Source organism: Dunckerocampus dactyliophorus, chromosome 7, assembly GCF_027744805.1.
Source record: "Dunckerocampus dactyliophorus isolate RoL2022-P2 chromosome 7, RoL_Ddac_1.1, whole genome shotgun sequence".
Classification (NCBI taxonomy): Eukaryota; Metazoa; Chordata; class Actinopteri; order Syngnathiformes; family Syngnathidae; genus Dunckerocampus; species Dunckerocampus dactyliophorus.
In genome coordinates this window covers 31,011,386-31,025,812 of record NC_072825.1, presented here as the reverse complement: position 1 = coordinate 31,025,812, position 14,427 = coordinate 31,011,386, and the positions used below count along the sequence as shown (strand labels likewise).

General features: G+C 41.9%; 1 protein-coding gene across 1 annotated transcript in view; it reads right to left on the bottom strand.

Annotated features, from left to right (window-relative positions):
* Nucleotides 1-1,060: 1,060 nt before the first annotated feature.
* The window catches only part of rbfox1l (RNA binding fox-1 homolog 1, like), a 25,826-nt gene continuing 12,459 nt past the window's right edge, over nucleotides 1,061-14,427 (bottom strand). The window contains exons 6-12 of the mRNA XM_054780904.1: nucleotides 13,903-13,972; nucleotides 13,766-13,825; nucleotides 13,562-13,697; nucleotides 7,543-7,582; nucleotides 7,407-7,471; nucleotides 4,966-5,047; nucleotides 1,061-2,738 (exon numbers count right to left, since the gene is read on the bottom strand). Of these exons, the coding sequence (XP_054636879.1) occupies nucleotides 2,694-2,738; nucleotides 4,966-5,047; nucleotides 7,407-7,471; nucleotides 7,543-7,582; nucleotides 13,562-13,697; nucleotides 13,766-13,825; nucleotides 13,903-13,972 (498 nt within the window). The 3' untranslated portion in view covers nucleotides 1,061-2,693. The remainder of the gene's footprint in view (nucleotides 2,739-4,965; nucleotides 5,048-7,406; nucleotides 7,472-7,542; nucleotides 7,583-13,561; nucleotides 13,698-13,765; nucleotides 13,826-13,902; nucleotides 13,973-14,427) is intronic.

Genomic DNA, 14,427 nt, shown 5'->3' with positions numbered 1-14,427 from the left:
AATTAATGATAAACAGAGATACTTATGGCACCCGTGAGTCCCGAGTCTGTAAAAAAAAAAAAAAAAAAAACCTAAGGAGTTATGAACGACTCGTTCATGACTCGCACACCTCTATGTGCCGTCACCCGTACCTGCAAAAAAAGCCACCAGTGGGCTTAATCCTTTAGACCAGGGGTCTCAAACTCAATTTCACTGGGGGCCAGTGGAGGTAGAGTCTGGGTGAGGCTGGGCCGCATCAAGTATTGGGAGTAGGGCTGGGAATCTCAGGGTACCTCACGATACGATACCATTCACAATACATCCGTGTGATAACACCACTGTTAGTTCAGTGTTGGTGTTTACTTGCTCCTGTAAGTATGGAAGTAACACTGAGCTTGGCCGGATGTTGTGGGCTGCAGTTACACTACTCTTTGATGTCCAGTCGTGGGCCGCAAGATACGATTTGGTGGGCCGCAAATGGCCCGTGGGCCGTGAGTTTGAGACCACTGCTTTAGACCCTAAGTCCCCAGGGGTACATCAACTGTAATAGGGGGCACGTGAATAAAAATGAAAAACAATTAGCACCTAACATCCACAAAGCATTCTGCTCTATTGGAAACTGAAGAAAAGTCGCAGAAGCAAAGGAAAGGCTGGGAAACAAGCCAAAGGGGATCAAACAAGAAGCAAAATGTAAAGGAGAAAGCAGCTAAGCAGAGGAGTAGTCAGCTGGAATAGGCTCCAGCATAGCCGCGACCCTAGTGAGGATAGAAGATGGATGGGAAAAAGTTTTTGGCCACTGGAGGGCCTTGAGGGCAAGATCACTCTTCTTCCGTTTCCAGCGGCCTGACTATTCTGTTTAAAGTCCAAACTATTTCCACTAAGGGCCGCATACTGAAAAATCAAAAGATGCGGGGGCCGCTTTTACTTTTTTTTTTCTAAACCAACCCAAACAAAATATTTGAATATAATGTACATACAGTATATATTTACATGTATAAAATATATTTATTCATTTTATCAGTGACAAAGCGTATTATGAATATTATTATTATTATTATTATTATTATTATTAACTGTTACATTACTTTTTGGCTTTTTAAAATTTATTTTTACAAATATTTTAACGTTCTACTTGTACATTTTTATTCTCATAATATTTTGAATTTATGAACATAACATTATACCATTTGCCCAACCTAATTTTCCTAAAACTTCAACGAAATTCTTTGTTTGGTTTGTTTCTTATATATATATTTGAATAATATTTCATCTTTATGCTATTTTTTCTGTCTTTTATATATATCTTGCCTTTATTCTTGTCAAATTACTGCCTTGTTTTTTCCATTTTTGCTGTTGTTTTTTTTTTATTGTATTGTTTGATCGTATTTTTGGAATGTGCCGAGGGCCAATAAAAAAGCAGTCGTGGGCCGTAAATGGCCCCTGGGCCGCAATTTGGACACCCCGGGAAACTCGCCCAGGTTTTCGCAGCCTGCTGTGTAGAGACGGCCCTCTTAGATCGAGATGGAGCACAACGGAGTAACCCAACTAAATTGGGTTACTCAATCCTCTACTTTAAAGCTGCTTCCCCTCCACTTTGGTTTGTTGCTCTTGGTGAGGACCTGGGACTATTTACTCATCTGTTAGCGATCAGAAGGACCTGCAGGGTTTTTTACTGTACTACTGAATTGTCTTGAACAATACACACAGAGTGCAGCAGCGGTTAGCCTCGTCAAGAGCGAAGCAAGGTAACGTAGTAGAAACTAAACGAGTAGATTGCAATACATTGCAATCTACATACATACATTGCTACACAGATACATTGCAATCTGAAAAACATTTTTTTCACTGTACTTTTCTTAAAAGTTATGTTCAAGCTTGGGTGTCATCTCGACTCGTCTTGTCTCGTGAGTGTCTCGTGACACCCCAGCTATTGACCCTATTGATTATTTGTACTCATTGGTGTATAATAAAAGGGAATAATTGTGCTATTTTGTTGATATTGTTCCATTATTGTACTTATATGTTGTTGAATTGTTCACAAATATGTTTGCTGGTTAAAATGATTTTTTTTCTGACGACAACCATCGACAAATTAAAGGCAAAATCGTTCAACAGTAATTTATCGTAAAAAGTGTGGGTATCATTATTTGGTGTCAGCACTACGCGGCCCCGTCTTCACCTGGTATCGGATCGATGCTGGCATCTGCAGTATCACCCACACCTACTATCCAGAACAACACAAGAAGGCCACCTTTTCAAACTAAAAGCACAGAAAATAAAGTAAAGGTACACAGTGTAAACCACGAGAAATGGATAGAATGGGGTGGGAGAAGCAGAAGAAGTTTTATTTTGAGGTGAACATCACACACGGCAGCAGGAAGAGAAGCGGGAGGAAAAGAAGAGAAGTAAAAATCCAAAAGAAAAGAAAAGGAAAGCAAAGAGAAAAGAAAAGAGGTAGTTGGTGAGGCAAACAAATCCAGTCAAAAATGAGCTCTGCAGAAAGTACCTCCATTATGAAACAGCTGTCTCCCACACACACGCACACGCACACACACACACGCACGCACACTTAAATAGAGCACATCATCCACACAAGAAAAGTTGTGGAAGAAATGTCACGGTGGTGTTGACGTCTCGACGATACATAAATAATGCAAAGGCGTCGGCGCGGGGAACAGTTCAATATTTACACTTCAGTCAGGTCATCATCATCGTCAGTACGGAGTGAAGCGGTTGTATCCTCCTCGGTACAAACTGGCCTGTGGACAGAAAAGGCAAAAAGCTTCTAACCACAATTTAAAAAAAAAACAATGCAGTTCATCCTTTTGAACGCTAAGCGTACCACATAGCATTAGGGCCGCATTGGGGGAAAAACTTCATACATTTAAGAATAAAGTCGTAAATTTACGAAGAATTTTTTTTTTTTAATTTACAAGAAAAATGTGTAAATTTATGAGAATAAAGGCGTACATTTTCGAGAGAAAAAGTTGTACATTTATGACAATAAAGTAAAGGCTAAATGTACCACACGGCATGAGGGCCACACTGGAACATATCTGAGATTTAGAAAAAATAGCCATAAATTTACGACAATAAAGTCATACATTTATAAGAAGAAAAGTTGGAAATTTAGGAGAATATAGTTGTACATTTATGAGAAAAAAGTCATACTATTACGAGAATAAAGTCGTAAATTTAAGAGAGTGTCATAAATTTGGGAGAATAAAATCGTAAATTTACAAGAATAAAGTCGTACATTTAAGAGAAAAAGAGTCATAATTTTATTAGAATAAAGTTGTAAAACTACAAGAAAAAAGTCGTAAATTTACAAGAAAAAATGTACAAGAATAAAGTCATAAATTTAGGAGAATAAAGTCATAAATATACAACAAAAAAGTCTTAAATTTACGAGAAAAGCGTTGTAATATTACGAGAATAAAGACATAAATTTACAAGAATATAGTTGTGAATTTAATTAATAAAGTTGTACATTTATGAGAAAAACATCATAATATTGCGAGAATAAAGTCATAAATTTACAAGAAAAAAAGTTGTAATGTTACAAGAATAAAGTTGTAAATTAAAAAGAAGTTGTTTACAAGAATAAAGTCGGAAATTTACGAGAAAAAAGTTGTAATATTGCCAGAATAAAGTCAAAATGTTACAAGAATAACGTTGTAAATTAAAAAGAAAAGAAGTTGTTTACAAGAATAAAGTCGGAAATTTACGAGAAAAAAAGTCGTAATACTGCCAGAATAAAGTCGTAAAGTTACAAGAAAAAAGTTGTAACGTTACAAGAATAAAGTCGTAACATTACGAGAATAAAAGTCATATATTCCCAGAATAAAGTTGTTTACAAGAACAAGAAAAGAAGTTGTTTACAAAAATGAAGTCGGAAATTTACGAGGAAAAAAAGTTGTAATATTGCCAGAATAAAGTCGTAAATTTACAAGAATAAATTCATACGTTTACGAGAAAAGCATTTGTAAATTTACAAGAATAAAGTCGTACATTCACAAGAAAAAAAGTCAGATTACGAGAATAAAGTTGTAAATTTAGGAGAATAAAGTCAGAAATTTACATAAAAAATGTGTAATATTATGAGAATAACGTTTTAAATTTTCGAGAAAAGAAGTCATAAATTTACAAGAATAAATTCTGAAATTTATGAGAAAAAAAGTTGCATTGGTACGAGAATAAAGTTGTAAATGTACAAGAGTAAAGTGGTAAATTTAGGAGAATAAAGTCGTAAATTTACGAGGAATATTTTGAGAAAAAAATTGTACATTTACAAGAAGTCTGACTTTTTTCTATTTTTTAAGTTACTTTCAACATTCATCCTTTTTTCCCAATTTTCTGTAGTTTCTTTTTGCAAAGAACTAAAATTTACCCTTTAAAAAGATGAATTGAATTATTTTTTCATTGTTTTTTATAAAAATAAAACAGTAAAAGTAAAAAAAAAGTATTTTTTTTTAAACAAAGGTCTTGCTTTTAATTTTAAATTATTATTGAGCAAAAACATATTAAAAATACTTCCTTTGAATTAATTTTACACAATTAGTACATTTGTTTAATTGTACATTGCCTCTTATTTGATCAAGAAAAGTGCAAAAGGTTTGCCAGAGACCTCCGTGGCGTCACACTGGCCACTCGGAGCGTGTGCCTGAATGCAGTGCACCTTGCTGGGCCACAGCAGGTGGCTCCCTCCGCTCTATACTCTGGTTCTCCTGATCGTAGTGATGTGGTAGTAGTGATGTCATGATATTTCATTAGGACTAATCAATCAAATCCTCATTTGTTGCGGTCCTTCTTACCTCCAGGTTCACACAAACTACACTTCCATCTAAATAAATATCATGGCCTAGTGCTCAATAGCGCTTCGTGGAGATGCACATTTTGTCAGAGACGGCCGTGGGCAAACGCAAGTCAACAGCATCAATTAAAGCCACAGACACGCAAAAGGAGTGTGCCAAAGCAGAGCCTCACCACAGTGCCGACGCCGTACGTTGTCGTTGGTCCCACAGAGTGGGGATACGGGTCTGCAGCTGTGGCGTACACACGGCCGTATCTGGTGACAGCATCCAAAAGACAAACAGACAAAAAGTGAATTGAATAATATGTGCACCGTCACAGAGAGGCACGCTGAAATACTATGAGTTCCAGCTCAACCAGAAATATACTGTATTTCCAACTATACAGCTCATAATAATTATTATTACAGCTACACCGTCTACACGGTACGGTATTGTAGTAGAGGGCACTGTGGGACTGCGGATAAAAGTTGTACAGCACTATTAGGCTTGCTATTATCATGGTTTTAATCCTGAACATGCATGAGTCAAACAGTGGCACATCACATAGTACAATTCACAATTTTGCATGTCCAAAAAGGAGTAGGAAGAAGCAAAGCTTATTTAATCCTACCCCTCATCAGTTTCACATCAGTTGCAATACATTTATTCACCTCTTGTTCTTCCAAGTGTACTTTGTAGGTCTACATGACAATGTAGTGCAATCATAGCCAAGGTTTTTACTTACTAAAAGGAAGCTAGAGGCTTAATAATAACTGATAGAATATATCCACCACCCACAGAACAAAGCTGTGCTAGTAATGTCTTACGCTTGTTTTTAATATTTTACTTTTTATACGGCAGAGTGTCATTACAGCTTTAGTTCATCAGGAAGTGACGGGAAGTGACGGTGGGCGTCCCGAGCAGGAGAGCTCGGCTCAGTGCTAGCTGTGAGTTTGGAGAGAGTTGGGAAGTGTGTTTATGTTGGCGTGGATTTAAAGTCCTGCAGTGTTCTCCGCTGTTAATAAAGCCATTAAAGTGCATCGGCGACGTGAGTCTCTCCTTCCCCACAACAAGCGGCATTACAGTATTGACCAGTGCACACCAGGAAATAAACGGTGTCATTTCTTACAGGCATTGGCTGGACAGCTATGTAGTGGGGCTTGTTTAACCTTTGCCTTGTGGGCAAGCAGGAAGGAGAGACGATGCTGAGAGATGTGTGTGTGTTCTGAGCTGCTGTCTGGTGGCCGCGTTCAATAAATAAAGTTGGCAGAAGCAACAGGAGAAGTTTCCTTCTTTGCTTCGGAGCTGAATAACACTGACAAGTTAACAGACTAGTAGCGAACGGAAAAGAAGACGGCTTTGTTTGTGTCGAATACAGAAGATGAGGACTTTGATGGATTTGTGGATGAGGATTGATGAAAAATAACGTGAGTACATTCTAAAATACTTCAATTAAGTACAACCCAACTCAGTTTTGCTCCCGCTGCCGCATGCATGCTAGCGTATGTTTTTTTTATTGTAGCGTCGCTGGGAGCACGTCCTGTTCCCAGCCCACTTTGCGGTAATGTTTTGGTGCAAATGCTCTTAAAGTTACATGTTTGACCAGGAAATAGCAAGCTCAAAAGAAGACGGCTTTTTTATGTGGAACAACTGACAGTTTGTGTGGATCTTGTGAATGATTGTGACTGAGCTAGGACTCAGTAATTAAAGTCTACACACGACGGCTTCATTGATTGAAAAACAAAACTTTTTTGTGCATGAAGCTTCTACTTGAGTTGGTAATTTGGCCGCTACATGCGGTCAGATATTGACCAAGGGAGACAAAATGGGTGGCCGCTGGCCGCGTTGGACAGGTGACTGCTATACACAGGGTCTATAACATGTACATTTGTTGCGGGGGATTTTTCAGTGGCTGCTATAGGCAGGTGGCCGTTCTATAAAGGTGGCCGCTAAGACAGGTTTGACTGTATGTGGGTTGTCTCTGCTCTCCCCTGGTTTTTATCGTTTTTATTATTACATGTACTTGTAAATATTACTTCATGTCACTTGAAAATTTACCCAAAAATAATATATTCACCCTTTTTTATACATAAATACTGTATAATGCATAATTTATATTCCTAATAAAAATAATAATAATGATTTTTTTTTTAAATCAAGGTAAAAAATTCATGCTAATCCAACTGACAACAATTGTTTCATTTTCTTTATAGTTTACATTTAAATTGTCAGTGTTTGGTTCCAAAAAATGTAAAAAAAATAAATAATAATAATAATAACTCTAAGAAAATGTGAATATTTTAAAATAATTTCAAACTTTACTTTCTTACTTTACTTTCTCTAAAAATAAAAAAAAATGTATATTTATTTTATATTTGTTTAAATAATAATAAAAAAGTAATAATAATATATAATAATAACAATTACAAAATTTATTTCTTCATTGTGTAAATAATAATATTTTTGTATTTAATTTTTAATTTTTAGATTAATGTATTTTTTTTAATCATTCCTTATTAAAATAAAGAAAGAAATACAAAATCTTTTCCTAAACAACTGAAGACAGAAGGAAAGACGATTGTGTGTATCTGCTGTATATAGAGTTGATTTGAAACATTCTAAACAACGGCCTACCCATCACTGTAGGCTGCAGCAGCAGAAGCAGATTGGGCCACCCTGTATGCAGCGGGATAGCCGCCCTGCAGGGGGAACATGTGAGGTCACATGACAGGAAGTGATATGCGCACAAACGGGACGCAAAGCTACTCACGTAGACTTCTGCTCCATAGAGACCATCCTGATACACCACGCTGATTGATGGTGGAAGCAGAGAAGAATATTTTGAGCATGTTTTTCCATCAAACAGGACAGTCAGGGACAAAAGTTTGCTTCTTCATGTAGTTTTGTCAGATGTTACTATGATAACTCAAGTATCATTCTATTCACACTTGAAGTTTATTCAGCTTTTTTTGGCTGCCCTTCTTCCCAAATTCTTGGCCGCGTTGCGTGAGCAGATGCACTCGCACCTGCCTGCTATCATTCCCGTGGAAGCGCTGCACTGGTGGCGCCGTGATCCCACAGCTGAATAGACTTTGGGAGAAAGGTCCAGACGCTTGCTGGATTTTCTTGGGCGCCCTGAAGCCTTCTTCACTGTGTTCACCACCTGAAAATTTGGCACAAACTCCAACACGAGGAATGTGTGAAGGCTGCACAACTCCTGCCACGACACAGAGCTCACTGCTTGCTTCTTTTTCCTGTTGCGTTCCTCACGAAAGGAAAAGCAAAGTGGTGTGCTATGATGAAGAGGTGTCCTATCACATTGCTAACATATGGTCCCCAGTGCAACAGTGGAAAAAACAGATTTAAAAACCTGCTGAAGACGATTGACCTGCCACGTCCAGCGAGCTTCGCACTCACAATGATTTAGCACGACGAGCTCTTCCACAAACGTAAAGGAAGTCAGACAGACACTTGCTAAGTCTGATGCACTTGACAGGTTGGTGTTCCTGCCACAAAATAAGGACACACTTGTGTCTTCTACCTAAAAAACTACTACTGTTCAATTGAAAGTGTTTTTGAGTTGCTGACATTTTTAAATTTCCTCTTAAACTGGGCACTCCCTTATATTTTGTTCTTTTGTTATTTGATGAGGATTTAAGCATAGCCAAAGGTTTGTTCTAAAAAAAAGAGCAGATTTGACTCTTTCTACATTTATTTCGAAAAGATCTTGGCCGTCTTTATTTATACATAAGATTTTTTTTATGTGCATCTTGCATGAAGCTTTAAAATTTCAAATAACATCCTCATGTTAAATATTTATTTGAATAAAACAACTTGACACGCATATTTGGCTTTGATTTTGTTGAAACTCACTTTGCTTAAAAACTATCAGGATATATATATCAGGATATATATATCTCCTCCCTGAGCTACCACCTTATCGTGGCGGAGGAGTTTGCGTGTCCCGATGATCCCAGGAGCTAAGTTGTCAGGGGTTTCTATGCCCCTGGTAGGGTCACCCACGACAAACAGGTCCTAGGTGAGGGATCAGACAAAGAGTAGCTCAATAGACCTCTATGATGACAACAAACATTGGACTACGTTTTCCCTTGCCCGGACGCGGGTCACCGGGGCCCCCCTCTGGAGCCAGGCCTGGAGGAGGGGCACGATGGCGAGCGTCTGGTGGTCGGGCCTACGCCCATGGGGCCCGGCCGGGCACAGCCCGAAGAGACGACATGGGTCCCCCCTCCAATGAGCTCACCACTCATGGGAGGGGCCAAAGGGGTCGGGTGCAGAGTGAGCTGGGTGACAGCCGAAGGCGGGGACCTTGGCGGTCCAATCCTCAGCTACAGAAACTAGCTCTAGGGACATGGAATGTCACCTCTCTGATAGGGAAAGAGCCTGAGCTGGTGCATGAGGTTGAGAAGTTCCGGCTAGATATAGTCGGACTCACCTCAACGCACAGCAAGGGCTCTGGAACCAGTCCTCTTGAGAGGGGTAGGACCTTGTTCCACTCTGGCGTGGCCAGCAGTGAGAGGCGACGGACAGGGGTGGCAATTCTTGTTGCGCCCCGGCTTGTGGCCGGCATGTTGGAGTTTAACCCGGTGAACGAGAGGGTAGTTTCCCTCCGCCTTCGAGTGGGGGGACGGGTCCTGACTGTTGTTTGTGCGTATGCGCCAAACAGCAGTTCAGAATACCCACCTTTTTTGGAGTCTCTAGAGCAGGGGTCGGGAACGTTTTTGGCTAAGAGAGCCATGAAAGCCGCATATTTTAAAATGTATTTCCGTGAGAGCCACATCATATTTTGTAACACTGAGTACAACTAAATGTGTGCATTTTTAAGCAAGACCAACAATTTTAGAATACAATATGCCGTTGAATTGATTCTTTTTAATAACACAGTTCTAATGAAGCTAACCAATATTAAGTAAAATATTTCTTACCATGAATGCAACTTCTGGTTCTGCATGGTTTTACATCGTACTCCGTATCGGTCTTTCTTTTTGCCATCTTCTTCATCAAAAGGTTTTGCTGTGCAGAATTAGCTAGCTGACTGTTTAAAGGAGGGAAGCTTACTTCTTGACCTCTCAATGACCCGGGTAGTCTACCACATTATTCAATAATAATCAAGTTTTGGTGTTTGACCTGGAAAATATGGGAAGGACGGCTGGCATTGGCTCTGGCCACCCGCATGCCTCTAGAACATGGATGGATGGATTAAAATGCATGTCAAAGTTTTATATTTTGAACGTTATTTTTAATACTGTGATTTCTATAATGTTTTACTTTAAAATGTCCGCAAAAAATAAAGACATTTGATGGTGTTAAGAAATGTCTGGGAGCCAGATGCAGTCATTAAAAGAGCCACATCTGGCTCCCGAGCCATAGGTTCCCTACCCCTGCTCTAGAGGAAGTACTGGAGAGTGCTCCCTCAGGCGATTCCCTTGTTCTGCTGGGACTTCAATGCTCACGTTGGCAGCGACAGTGAGACCTGGAGAGGCGTGATTGGGAGGAACGGCCCCCCTGATCTGAACCCGAGCGGTGCTTTGTTATTAGACTTCTGTGCTCGTCACAGATTGTCGATAACAAACACAATGTTCAAGCATAAGTGTGTCCACATGTGCATTTGGCACCAGAACACCCTAGGCCGCACTTCCATGATTGACTTTGTGGTCATATCATCGGACTTGCGGCCATATGTTTTGGACACTCGGGTTAAGAGAGGGGCGGAGCTGTCAACTGATCACCACCTGGTGGTAAGTTGGCTCCAATGGTGGGGGAGGATGCTGGTCAGACCTGGCAGGCCCAAACGTATTGTGAGGGTCTGCTGGGAACGACTGGCAGAGTCCCCTGTCAGAAGGAGTTTCATCTCCCACCTCCGGGAGAGCTTCGACCATGTTCCGAGGGAGGTGGCGGACATTGAGTCTGAATGGGCCATGTTCCGTGCCTCTATTGTCGAGGCAGCTGATCGGAGCTGTGGCCGTAAGGTGGTTGGTGCCTGTCGTGGCGGTAATCCCAGAACCCGTTGGTGGACACCAGTGGTGAGGGATGCCGTCAAGATGAAGAAGGAGTCCTATCGGACCTTTTTGGCTCATGGGACTCCGGAAGCAGCTGACAGGTATCGGCAGGCCAAGCGGTCTGCGGCTCTGGCAGTCGCTGAGGCAAAAACTCGGACATGGGAGGAGTTCGGAGAAGCCATGGAGAACGACTTCCGGGCGGCTTCGAAGAGATTCTGGACCACCATTCGGCGTCTCAGGAGGGGGAAGCAGTGCACAATCAACACCGTGTATGGTGGGGATGGTGTGCTGCTGACCTCGACTCGGGATGTTGTGGATCGGTGGAAAGAATACTTCGAAGACCTCCTCAATCCCACCGACACGTCTTCCTATGAGGAAGCAGAGCCTGGGGACTCCACGGTGGGCTCTCCTATCTCTGGGGCTGAGGTTGCTGAGGTTGTCAAAAAGCTCCTCGGTGGCAGGGCCCCGGGGGTGGATGAGATCCGCCCGGAGTTCCTTAAGGCCATGGATGCTGTAGGCATGTCTTGGTTGACACGACTCTGCAGCATCGCGTGGACATCGGGGGCAGTGCCTCTGGATTGGCAGACCGGGGTGGTGGTTCCCCTTTTTAAGAAGGGGGACCGGAGGGTGTGTTCCAACTATCGTGGAATCACACTCCTCAGCCTCCCTGGTAAGGTATATTCAGGGGTTCTGCAGAGGAGGATCCGCCGGATAGTTGAATCTCGGATTCAGGAGGAGCAGTGTGGTTTTCGTCCTGGTCGTGGAACTGTGGACCAGCTCTACACTCTCAGCAGGGTCCTTGAGGGTGCATGGGAGTTTGCCCAACCAGTCTACATGTGTTTTGTGGACTTGGAGAAGGCATTCGACCGTGTTCCACGAGGAATTTTGTGGGGAGTACTCCGGGAGTATGGGGTATCGGACCAGCTAATTCAAGCTGTTCGTTCCCTGTATGACCGGTGTCAGAGTTTGGTTCGCATTGCCGGCAGTAAGTCGGACCCGTTTCCAGTGGGGGTTGGACTCCGCCAGGGCTGCCCTTTGTCACCAATTCTGTTCATTATTTTTATGGACAGAATTTCTAGGCGCAGCCAGGGCGTAGAGGGGTTCCGGTTTGGTGGCTGCAGGATTGAGTCTCTGCTTTTTGCAGATGATGTGGTCCTGCTGGCTTCATCAAGCCGTGAACTTCAACTTTCACTGGATCGGTTCGCAGCCGAGTGCGAAGCGGCCGGGATGAGAATCAGCACCTCCAAGTCCGAGTCCATGGTTCTCGCCCGGAAAAGGGTGGAATGCCATCTCCAGGTCGGGGATGAGATCCTGCCCCAAGTGGAGGAGTTTAAGTACCTTGGGGTCTTATTCACAAGTAAGGGAAGGATGGAACGTGAGATCAATAAGCGAATTGGTGCGGCGTCTGCAGTGATGCAGACTCTACATCGGTCTGTTATGGTGAAGAGAGAGCTAAGCCAAAAGGCAAAGCTCTCAATTTACTGGTCGATCTACGTTCCTCCCCTCACCTATGGTCATGAGCTTTGGGTAATGACCGAAAGGACAAGATCGCGGGTACAAGCGGCCGAAATGAGTTTTCTCCGTAGGGTGGCTGGGCTCTCCCTTAGAGATAGGGTGAGAAGCACTGTCATCCGGGAGAGACTCGGAGTAGAACCGCTGCTCCTCCGCATTGAGAGGAGCCAGATGAGGTGGCTTGGGCATCTGGTCAGGATGCCTCCCGGACGCCTCCCTGGGGAGGTGTTCAGGACAAGTCCGACCGGTAGAAGGCCTCGGGGAAGACCCAGGACACGTTGGATAGACTATGTTTCCCAACTGGCCTGGGAACGCCTCGGGATCCGCCGGGAGGAGCTGGACGAAGTGGCCGGGGAGAGGAAGATCTGGGCCTCCCTGCTTAGGCTCTTGCCCCCGCGACCCAATCTCGGATAAGCGGTAGAAGATGGATGGATGGATGGAGGATATATATATATATATATATATCTCAGTTGGGTACTTTTCACTTATTGCGGGCTATTTTGGGAACCTATCCCCCACAATAAACGAGGGAACACCGTAACTTATTATTTTGATGTAAAACAACCCCTTTTTTTGTTTCTGTTGGTATAGTTGTTTAGATATTTGAGCTGTCACAAAAGCAACAAATATTTGTGTCAAAGTGAAAGTTATACTGAAATGTATCTTTTCACAAAAAGCTGGTGTTCTCCCTTTTTTAGTTTGGAACTGATATTTTCCTGAAACTTACCTATGTTCTACTGCTGATTACTAAAGTACAGAAAAGGGTAGAAACAAACTTTTTTCTCTGATGAAATGCGGGAGTCTACTCTTTCTGTTGGTAGGTTTCATGTTTATATAGCCATAGCACACAATATTCTGTGTGCCTTGAAATATCAGTACAAATGGCCTAAAATGGCTGCTACTGAAGGGGTTGAATTTGGAAAAACGGCTGTGTGTGTTCAAGTCTCACATAAGGGTTATGGATGATGGGTTAAGCAGAGAATGACTAACATGATGTCAGCTGGTCCTTTTGTGGCAGGGCTGAAATGCAGTGGAAAATGTTTTTTTTGTGGATGAAGTCCATGTTCATGACTAGGAGGGTCTTTCGTGTGATCACTCTTCATAACATTGTGGAGTATCGGTATATTCAGATCGCCATTAGAAAACCTTTGTGAGAATTCCTATTTGTGTCATTGTAAAAACAACTTTTGTCCATGACTGCACACTTTAGTCCAGTTCAGTTAGCATGTTTTGTTGTAAAGGGTGTGAGTGGAACTCTACCCTGGGTATGCGGGCACAGCAGCAGGCGTGGCCGCAGCGGAGCGGATGGTGTTATAGACGGCTCGACCTCTGCCCCTCAGCGCCGAACCGCGGTAGGCCAGAGCGGGTGCCGCCACCGGGTACGGGAAACTGGCCACTGATCCACAAAACACATTTGAAAAGTACTGTTGGGAAGTACTCTACGATAGTGTTGCCTTTACTGACCCGTGTAGAGTTCTGGTGCATACATGGCCCCCATGACAGGGTTGATCTTCCAGCCCGAAGCTGCAGAAAAGGACACTTTTTTTTTTTTGTTGTTTTACCTTCAAGAACACAAAATGATCCCAAAGTGACAAATTTACCTGAAAGGTCGCCGTTCACGTGCGGGGTTTGCGGCTTTTTGGTAACCACCCTTGCCGTGGCGTTATTCACCTGCAAGATGCGCATGATGGTCAAGACCTCTGCCAAGGCTCAGACGTTAGTGTCATCGAGTATAGGATCTCTTTCAGGATTAGAAAATGTAATGTGATCCTACATCGACAGATCACATGACAACCTGGTGAGGAATCATCATCATTAAAAGGGATTTTCCATGTTAAAAAAATTGCTTTTTACATTATTATTATTATTATTATTATTATTATTATTGTTATTATTATTATTTCACCCAAACAGAAATGTAATGGGAGAAGTTATTATTGTGTTCTTTGTCCTTTTTATTTTGTTTAAAAAGAAATGTAGAAGTATATGGTTTTTTTGTTTGTTTTTTTTTACATTTTTTTTTATCATTCCAGTTCCAAAAATTTTAAAAATTCAAAGAAGAAAATGTTAATATTTTTAAAGCAATTTTTAACTCAATTTTAGATATTTAAATTCACCCTTTAAAA